Consider the following 10783-nt stretch of genomic DNA (forward strand, 5'->3'; position numbering starts at 1 on the left):
ATCGGTGACCCCTCAGAGAGGCATCCGCCAGGGTGACCCTCTGTCTCTGTATATCTTCATACGCTGCAGTGAGGTGCTCTCTGGTCTCTGTACAAGAGCACAGGGTGATGGTAGTCTCCTGGGAATAAGAGTGGCTAAGAATAGCCCTAGAGTGAATCACCTTTTGTTCGCAGATGATACAATGTTCTTCTGTAGATCGGATAGACAGAGCTGTGAAACACTCCTAAACATCCTCAAGAGATATGAAGCTGCATCCGGACAAACTATAAACAAAATCAAATCAGCAATCATTTTCTCATCCAAAACCGCAGAATTTATAAAGAAGGAGGCTCAACAAATCCTTGGAATCCAGAGAGTAGGAGGGTTGGGAAAATATTTAGGCCTACCTGAGATGTTTGGCAAGAAGAAAAAAGATATGTTTAATCAAATTATCGACAGAATCCGTCAACGCTCACTGAGCTATTCCTCACGGTTTCTTTCCCCAGCAGGAATAACTGTGATGCTCAAGTCAGTTCTCTCAGCTATGCCTACCTACACGATGTCCTGTTTTCAAATCTCAGTTTCACTGTGTAAGAGAATCCAGTCTGCCCTCACTCACTTTTGGTGGGACTCATCAACAGAGAAAAAGAGCATGTCATGGATTGCGTGGTCAAAAATGACAAACTCTAAAAGAGATGGAGGTCTGGGTTTCCGGGACATTACCAGTTTCAACGTTGCGCTTCTAGCCAAGATAGGCTGGAGAATTCTTAAGAAACCTTCGTGTCTGCTTGCTAGAGTCTTATTGGGAAAATACTGCTCAGACTCCTCATTTCTAGACAGCTCAGTACCTAATTCTGCTTCACACGGATGGCGAGGCATCTGTGCGGGCAGAGATTTACTGAAGACTCAGCTGGGTAAGATAATTGGCTCAGGGACTGATACTATGGTCTGGTCAGACCCATGGATATCTCTCTCCTCACCATTAACACCTATGGGACCACCTACAGAACACACACAGAATTTGAAAGTCTCAGAGCTCATTTGCCCGATCTCCAAAGAGTGGAATTCAGAAAAGATACGCCAAGTATTACCTCTCTATGAGAACGATACGCCCTAGTGTGTTGGGAGCTGAGGATTCCTTGGCCTGGCTTCCCACTAGAGATGGAGAATATAGTGCAAAATCTGGGTACCACGAAGCCTACAAGATGACAAACCATTGTAAACCTGTTAATCAAACCCAAGGCGACTTCAACTGGCAGAAAAACATCTGGAACATTGACTGTCCGCCCAAGATCAAGTTTTTCCTGTGGAAAGTAATGAGGAATGCCATACCGGTGGGTGCAAATCTACAGGCAAGAGGTATAAATCCGACAGCGGTGTGTCCACATTGCCAGGAGGTTGAGTCGTGTCTTCACCTACTTTTCCACTGCCCTTTTGCACAACAAGTTTGGGAGCAAGCACCCTTTAAGACCACGCTGATGACAGAGCAAATCACAGATATCCGAACAGGTATAGAACTTTCGAATAAAGTTACCTGCCTACCGCCTATTGGAATCGGGAAAGGTTCTCTCTTCCCCTGGATTCTATGGACACTATGGACCTGCAGAAACAAGAGGATATTTGATCAGAAACAGGCAACTCCGATGGAGGTCTTAGGTCAAGCTATCGTATCGGCCAAAGAATGGATCTCGGCTCAGAAACCAATCGAAAAGGTGGTTAGCAAACCTACCAGACCAGATCCAACCATCGATACAAGTACAATAAGGTGTTTTTCGGATGCAGCCTGGCGTGAAGAGTCAAGAGTTGCGGGATTAGGATGGGTTTTCTCCAAACAACTCCCCAGATCCGACATCTCAAGCCGATCAGTGGCTTACAACGTCCACTCACCGTTACTCGCAGAGGCCCTCGCCCTCTTCCAGGCCGTTAAACACGCCATCGATCTGGGATACCAAAACCTTTCTTTTGCTTCAGATTCGCAGCAGCTAATCAAAGCACTCAATTCGGAGCCCTACTCCAAGGAAATCCACGGGATTCTCCATGATATCCTAGTTTTATCACTCAATTTCAATGTTTGTGAGTTTAGATTTGTTAACAGAGAGATGAACAAAAAGGCGGATGAGGTAGCTAAATCGGCTTTAATTATCTCAACCGTTGATGTACCAAACGTTATTTAATGAAAAAGCAATTGCTCTTTGACAAAAAAAAAAATATATATATATATACTTAAAACACATTTCTAATAAAAATTATATAAGACACTCATATTTAGGAATAACTAATGGGTGGAGAAAAAATAAAATCAAGAAAATGAAGATCTAAACTTAAAATTAGTATTATTTTTAATATTATTAAAAGTTAGAGACACTAATTTGATGATGACTAATGGACATGCTCTTATAGTTATCTCAATTTTTGAAAATTTCACGTATTTTAAAAGATAAACATTAAACACACTTCACGTTTACAGCGAAGGCGTAAACAACTTTTTTATCTTTTCTTTTTCTGTAAATAACTTCACTTCACGTCTTTCGCTGAAGAAAAACAAAAAACTTCAATTCACGTCTTTTCTCACTTTCACATTCAAAGAAAGTAAAAATAAGTAAACAAACTAATAATTAGGAAAGACTTGCTCTACATGTACAACAGCCAAACTTCTCATTAAGAAAGACTTGCTCTACATGTACAACAGCCACGTCATTCCAATGAGACAGAAACCGCACGAGACCACCGTGAAGTGAAACAAAAACAACATCTTCTTTCTCTCCCGATTGAGCCACGTGGAAGGCTGATTGATTCCATAATATCTTCATAGGTGGATAGAACTCTTACAACGTTTCTCCGACTAATTCGATGAATCATCGGCCGGCCAATTTCTTTAACATGCGTGCGAGGCATTATTGACGTGTCAACGTTTTCCACGAGTAAATCAAATCTTTTAATTAAGTGTTGTGTGTTTTTAATCGAAGTCTTAAATTTGGAACGTGAGCGTCCGTCAGTAGAAGGTCGTGAAATTTCCCACTATGATGATACGCCACAACTCAGTTCCGGTGAATATTTCGCCGGAGACGGCGGAGGAGAACGGTGGTGTTATGGACAAGCCAAGTTTTTTGTCTTCCTCTACTAAGAGAATTTCTGGTATTACTTTTTCTATTTTCGGATTTTGGAATTATTATAGGGTACTTAATATTATATCGACCTAACGAGGGATCATGTAGGGTTTCTACGAAAATAATCAAATATAAAATAACTTTAATTTGTGTTATATGTATACACGATTTCGTTTCATTACGTACGTATATATGATGAGCTTTCATTCATATTTTACCTTCAGAATCGCCGGTAAAGGAGAATTTAGCTCCGGTGGCTACTCCAACGACGGTGGATACTACTGGCTTTCATCAAGTGAAATCTCGATGGTCGTTTTCTTCTTCTAAGAGAAGCTTTGGTACTTGTTTCCATAATCTTTTTTATTTATTTCCTTAGTCATACAATACTATCATAATTACTTAACGTTTCCATCAATATATAGTAACGATTTGTTAAGATCTTTTTATAACTATGAATTCTTAATCGGATTTCTCCAAACATTGGCTTTTATTTCTTATATTTGAATTGTGTTTTTATTTATTTATTTTAGTGAAGCCTTGAAATGTGTAAGTTGTTCCAATGTGTCAGGGAGTAGTAAAGATGATACCTTTTTTGAATCACATCAATGGCTGCAATCTGATTCTGAAGATGATTTCTACAGCGTTAATGGCGGTTTGTTACATTTAATTACACCGCAATATAACTTTGATTGATATCTTTATGTAAACTTAACATTTGAGATTTGGTTTATGTAGATTTTACTCCATCACTTGGAAACACTCCAAAGTGTAGTTTCTCGGAGAATCTTCCTCGGTTTCAAAACCCTTTATTCGAAGGAGAGAAACCTCGAGTATCGTTTTCGCATTCTCTAGCACCGCGGAGGAAGAAACTAGGTGAACTGTTTAGAGACAGTATAAGAGAAGGACGAGAGGAAATTTTCGAAGAGTCATCGGAAAACCAAAGTGAAAAAAGTAAAAAATCATCAAGTGATCACTCTGATGAGCTCAAAATCATTGAAAATTCTGTAAAAGAGAAGAAGAATCTTAAATCTTTGAATTATCATCATCGTTGTCTTCCAAGATTCTCGTCTTTTAAAGGAAGTTTAATGGAGAAGAGAAAGAAGAAGAAAAAAATTCATGTGAAATGAGATTGAAAGTCTGGATGTTTGATTATAAGAAATCGAATAACTTTCACCTATGGTAATTTTACATGTTATTTGCTGATTGATGTGATGGAAACATAAGCACTGATTTAGATGAAGAAAACATATTTATGATTTATTAAAAGTTAGTTTTTGGATCATTTGTTAATGAAAATACAAACATGTTTTCTATGTGAAAGCTAGCAATGAGAAACAGAGAGAAACAGAGTAGCGGCTCGAAAATATATCTTCATTGCGTTAAAGCTCAAGTTACAACTAGTGTCCTTTTTATAGTAGAATACACGATACCCTAATGATTACAAAGATGACAAGGCTAATCTCTGACAAGTGTCCCTATCAATAACAAACTATTGATGATGCTAAAGGAGCATATCTGTTCTGCACTTGGACTGTAGTGTGAGCTGGTTGCAGTGTACGGTACAAGGCACATGGAACATATCTTGCTTCCTCTTTGTTTCCGTTAGTAACAAGAGCAAGTTGACAAATTGCAATGGGCTTCTTGTCTTCAAGGCCCATCTTGCTTTGTTTGTTACTCCTAACATCCCTCCGCAAACTTTGTGTGGGAGGACTGACCACACCAAGTTTGTATCGAAGATCACTAAACACTTGAAGTGGCAGAGACTTAGTAAAAATATCCGCGAGTTGATGAACGGAAGGAATGTGATACACAACAAGCGAGCCATCTGCAACCTGCTCTTGAACATAGTGGTAGTGAACCTTAAAGTGCTTAGTTTTCTTGTGCAGAGTCAGATTATCAGAGAGATATACTGCAGACAAATTGTCACAGTATAACTCAGGTGCATTAGTAGCAGGCATACCAATATTCGCCAGAAGATCCATTAGCCAAGTAACCTCTGCAGCTGTATCAGACAGACAATGATATTCCGCCTCTGTGGAGCTACGAGAAACGGAAGTTTGTCTCTTTGCAGACCAAGAAATGAGATTACTTCCTAAGAAGGTGCAAAAGCCACCAGTGGATCGACTTGTAGTTGGACAACCAGCATAATCACTATCACTGTAGGCTCTCAGAGTGAAGTCGGCATCCTTGGAAAAATTGACACCATAATCGACAGTTCCTTTAATGTATCTGATGATTCTCTTGAGCAAGTTGAAGTCTGCAACAGTTGGTGTATGCATTCTTTGACAAACTAGATTGACAGCAAACTGTAAGTCTGGTCTTCTAAGGGTGAGATACTGAAGTTTGCCAGCAAGACTTCGAAAAAGTGTAGGTTGATCAAATACGTCATTTTGACCTTTGACCTTGTGAAGCTCAAGAGGGAGAGGTGTAGCAGCTGGAGCACAATCGGCCATACCTGCTGCGAGAAGCAGGTCTTCTGCATATTTATGCTGATTGAGAAACAGACCTGCAAAGTGATAGTGCGCTTGGATGCCCAAAAAATAACTGAGCCTTCCCAGATCTTTCATACGAAACTCCTGATTAAGACAATGTAGAAGCTCACTGATCAACGCTTTATTGTTGCCTGTTAAGGCCATGTCGTCAACGTACAGCAACAATATGATGATGTCATTGTCTTTGAGATACACGAACAGGGAGGGATCTTTAAAGCTGCATTCAAATCCGAATTTCAACAGAAAGGTACTGAACTTGTCGAACCAAGCTCTGGGAGCCTGTTTTAAACCATAGACAACTTTGTTAAGCTTCCAAACATTTGAAGGATTATCATTGTCGACAAATCCTGGAGGTTGTTTCATATACACTGTTTCATTTAGATCCCCATGGAGAAACGCATTTTGCACATCTAGTTGTTTGACTTCCCAATTCAAGGTTGTTGCAGCATGAAGAATCAAACGTATTGTGGCAGTTCGAACCACAGGGCTATATGTCTCAAGAAAGTACACGCCTTCCTCCTGGTCATAACCCTTAGCTACAAGGCGAGCTTTAAGTCTGTCTAAGCTACCATCAGCTTTAAGTTTTGTTCGAAACACCCATCTGCAGCCAAGAACATTCATGTTCGGAGTATGTGGGACTGACGTGAACGTGTTGGTTTCAACAAAAGACTCATATTCATCACCCATAGCAGCTGTCCAACCCGGGTGTTTTAGTGTTGTGGAGATTGTTTTTGGCTCCTTGATCGTTGTATGAGTAGCATGAAGAGCGTATTTTGGATTTGGTTTACGCACTCCATCTTTTCCCCTTGTAATCATAGCATGATCATTGACTATAGGAGCTTGAAATGGGGGAAAATCATCAGCTGTAAAAAATTGTTCTTCATCAGAGATGGATGAGGTACTATCATCAGTGTCAGTGCGATCAAGAGAGGAGGGAGAAACCGCAGGAGTAGCAGGTAATTCTGGTTCTAAGTGAGTAGCGTCTTGAGCAACAGAGACTGATGCAGGCTCATGCATAGCAGGAGCTGCAGAGTCAGGTATTAGTGCAGGATCCTGGGATGATGGGATAATTGTTGCATCAGAAACAGGTGGAGACAGAAAGCTTTGTTGCCAGGCAGTGAGCAACAATGTGGTTGCTTGCGGAATGAACGCAGAGTAGTCTGTTTCAAAAGGATAAACATGTTCATCAAAAAGAACATGTCTACTTATGTAAACCCGACCAGTTGGAGGATAAACACATATGTACCCCTTGTACTTTTCATTGTAGCCGAGGAAGACACACTTGAGCGACTTAGGATCAAATTTGTTGGAGCCGTAAGCACGCAGTATAGGATAGCAGGTGCTACCGAAGACCCTGAGATGAGAATAGTCTGGTTTTGCTGCAAACAGAACCTCATAAGGACTTTTAAAAACTTGGTGGACAGAAGTTGGCAACAGATTACTGAGATAATTAGCTGTGAAGAACGCCTCAACCCAATAAGCTTGTGGAACCTTACTCTGAAACATCATGCTAAGTCCCAGTTCAGTCAAATGCCGGTGTTTTCTTTCTGCTAGACCGTTTTGCTGCGGTGTGTGAGGACATGATATTAGTTGTTTGATACCATTATTTGCGAGATGAGTTACAAATTGATTGCTAACAAATTCACCACCCCCATCACACTGAAACATCTTGATTTTCTGACTGAACTGATTCTCAACAAGTATTTGAAACAGGAGAAAAACTGAGTAGAAATCAGACTTATTCTTCAAAGGATAAAACCAACAATATCTGGAAAAGTTGTCGACAATGATAACATAGTAATTAAACCCTTGAGTAGAAGTAACAGGAGCAGGACCCCATAAGTCACAATGTAATCTCTCAAGCGGTCTAGTAGCTACAAAAGTAGAAGAAGTGAAAGGTAACTGAGCACTCTTTCCAAGCCTGCACGATTCACATGACTTGTTGGTGCGCTTATTGACAGAAATAATAGCAGTTGAGGAGAGGTGTTGAAGAATCTCTGCATTTGGATGCCCCAAACGATTATGCCAGACATCATCACTGGTAGCAAGCTCTCTCATGGAGTAAAAGGCACTGATTGCAGGGTTATTCAACACATAGTAATCCTTACTCCTGCTTCCTGTTGTGAGGAGCTGCTTGGTATGTTTGTCCTTTACACACACACCATCAGAATCAAACTTAACAGAACAGGGATAGTCATCACAAAGCCTAGATACTGAGAGAAGTGACCTAGTGACATTCGGGCAAACTAGCACATCGTTTAGAGGAAGGTATTTACCTGAGAGAGTCTGAAGAGGAACAGAGCCAATGTGAGTGATTGGTAATAATTCTCCATTTCCAACTATCACAGAGTCGTTTCCTTGATATGGTTGTGCATGTTGCAGGTTTGATGTCGAGTTTGTGATATGAGCTGTTGAACCACTATCTGGTAGCCATTCGTTTCCAGTATGCTGCTCATCCTCTGAGATTCCCATAGCAGCTAGAGCAGTTGGTAGTTCAGGTGGCACATACTCCTCATTGTAGCGATTTTTAGTTGTCAAATATGGCGGAAACCAAATAATCCATTACTAATATAGCAACATAGTGTAAGGAGTAACAAACAAATTGCAATGGGCTTCTTGTCTTCAAGGTCCATCTTGCTTTGTTTGTTACTCCTTACACTATGTTGGTATATTAGTAATGGATTATTTGGTTTCCGCCATATTTGACAACTAAAAATCGAAACAGTTTTAAAAGCGCTATGAAACAATATCAGTTTTGATTCAATGAGCACGAGGATGACGATAACGACGAAATCACCTAATTTAGTAATTTTATCTATTTCATCGGGAGAAGTACTCATGAGAAGTCTAAGAGAGATGAAATACTTCAAAAATTGTTAGAATGGTGTTTGTTAGTTTTTTTTTTTTACTTTTATTTAATTATCATCACCACAATTTGGTGGAGCACATATCACATTGTCAAAAATATAATATAAGTATAAAATATATAAGCCTAAATTAACCAAAAATATAAGATTTATTCCTAAATCCTAAAAATAAGTACAAAAAATTATGTAACTATAAATATATATAAATCTAAAAATGTAAAAGTTGTTAAAAATATGCCTAAAATTAACACAACATTTAATATAGTAAGATTCATTCCTATAAACCAGTGTTCAAGAAAGCGGTCTAGGCAGCCGCCTAGGCGCCATCTAGGCGCTAGGCGCTCAGCTGACGCCTAGATGACCGCCGAAACCGCTTAAAATTACATAAATTTTATTTTAATATATATATTTGATTTTTAAATTACATGTAATTAAATTATTATGTTTTATATCTGTATACGTAATTATAAACATTTATATGTTATTAATATAACTTAAATAAATGTATTTTTCTTACTTTTATTTATAATTTATAATTTTTTTATTTTTATAACATATTTTTTGACATAATTATATATATATATATATAATGTTTTATGTTGTAAACGCCTAAACCGCCTAAAAACTGTATAGATCCCGACTAAGCGTTTTAGGCGCTAGGCGCTAGGTCACCGCCTACATACTGCCTAGCGCTTTGTTGAACACTGCAATAAACTAAATAAAAGTACAAAAACATTATTATAAAATAAAAATATCAATTTAGTCAGAGGGAGACAAAGGTTTTGATATTTGCGTTGAACAGATTCCTCCGTTGTTACTTGTCAGTGTCTCCACTACGGCACGAACGCTTTGGTTCTTCGCCGGAAACAAAATAACATAAAAATCCAATTTCTGCAAACACCGATTCATCGGAGTTCAATGCCGGAGGATTCTTCTTCGATAGACTACGCGATGGAGAAGGCATCAGGGCCTCACTTCTCCGGTCTTCACTCTTCTTCTCCACCCAATTCCTCCGTCATCTCTTCACTTTCTCATCTCCGATCAGTTGTATCTTCTTCTTCTTCTCCTGCTTCCGACGCTCCCAAACAACCCTTCATTATCGGTGATTTTTTTCTCAATCCCTGTTGTTTAGGTTTTTTAATCGAATTTGGGGAACTGGGTTCTGTCTCTCTTGAATTTTGGGAGTTTCTACTGCATTTGATTTCGTTTTTAAATATAGGGTTTTGATCCTTTGTCTATGGTAGCATTTTGTGCTTACAGGATTTAACACAAGTTGTATAAATTTCAGTTTTTTTTTTTTTTTTTTTTTTTTTTTGACAACTAATTTTCAGTTTTCTTTATAAGTTTATATCCATTTCCTGATTTAATTAATCATATCTCTATTTAGCAANTCAGCAGCTTCATGACCAACGTGTTGTTCTAGTTAATCAGGTTTGATTCTTTACTTCAATGTTCCACTTTCTTTTGTATTGATTTGGCTGAGATTCACATCATATATAGTTTGAATTGATGTTTTTTTTTGTTGTTGTTGTTGATTAGGATTCCTTTTACCGTGGTTTGACATCGGAGGAGTTGCAGCGTGCGCAAGAGTACAACTTTGATCATCCCGGTACACTATCTTAATGGGGGTTTTCTTGAATTTTCTCACTGTTTTTAATTTGGCCTAAGACCAGTGAGGTTCAGTACATGGCAGCATTTGGTTAATCTATCACCTTGTGTTTTTGTTTCTTTTGCAGATGCCTTTGACAATGAGCAGCTTTTGCATTGTGCTGAGACTCTCAAGAGCGGGCTACCCTATCAAGTTCCAATCTACGACTTTAAGACCCATCAACGTAGATCTGATACTTTTCGTCAGGTGCATACTTTACTATGCCCCATTTGATCTGATTCTCCTATTATTCTGGCTTTTGATCTGTTTCTCTTTTTACTTCACGTACTTTTTAGCACCTCTTGACTTTATTCCTGTGTTGCAGTTGGTGACAATAATTTATTTTTCATATTAATATCTGTTGGAACCCTCTGTCAGGTCAATGCTTCTGATGTTATAATTTTGGAAGGGATTCTAATCTTCCATGACTCACGAGTGCGGAATCTGATGAATATGAAGATCTTTGTTGACACAGGTAATGACCAACTTTATCTTCAGTTAATCAGTTCAATCAACTGCTATGTCTTTTCGTTTCCCCAAAGCATGCATATATCCTGCGCTACTCATCGGCTTTCACTCTTTTGACAACCTTATTACTTATTAGTTTTGTATACTGCGGAAATGATATTGTAATCAAAGTTGTCCATCTCCTGTTCTGTAGCTGATGCCTTGATAGGTTCTTTCACTGTG

The 10783-nt window shown here is 38.8% G+C and overlaps 2 protein-coding genes across 2 annotated transcripts in view; both read left to right on the plus strand.

Annotated features, from left to right (window-relative positions):
- LOC104724457 (uncharacterized protein At3g27210-like) lies at positions 2548–4357 on the plus strand. The gene is made up of 4 exons (XM_010442948.2): positions 2548–3114; positions 3311–3424; positions 3655–3738; positions 3822–4357. The coding sequence occupies exons 1-4, from the start codon at positions 3000–3002 to the stop codon at positions 4211–4213; spliced, it is 705 nt and encodes a 234-aa protein (XP_010441250.1). The 5' UTR covers positions 2548–2999; the 3' UTR covers positions 4214–4357.
- LOC104724458 (uridine kinase-like protein 1, chloroplastic) overlaps positions 9216–10783 on the plus strand; it is a 5613-nt gene continuing 4045 nt past the window's right edge. The window contains exons 1-5 of the mRNA XM_010442949.2: positions 9216–9577; positions 9833–9876; positions 9985–10054; positions 10182–10300; positions 10472–10568. Coding sequence (XP_010441251.1) covers positions 9364–9577; positions 9833–9876; positions 9985–10054; positions 10182–10300; positions 10472–10568 — 544 coding nt within the window. The 5' untranslated portion in view covers positions 9216–9363. The remainder of the gene's footprint in view (positions 9578–9832; positions 9877–9984; positions 10055–10181; positions 10301–10471; positions 10569–10783) is intronic.

The sequence above is a fragment of the Camelina sativa genome, chromosome 11, assembly GCF_000633955.1.
Source record: "Camelina sativa cultivar DH55 chromosome 11, Cs, whole genome shotgun sequence".
In the NCBI taxonomy this organism is placed as follows: Eukaryota; Viridiplantae; Streptophyta; class Magnoliopsida; order Brassicales; family Brassicaceae; genus Camelina; species Camelina sativa.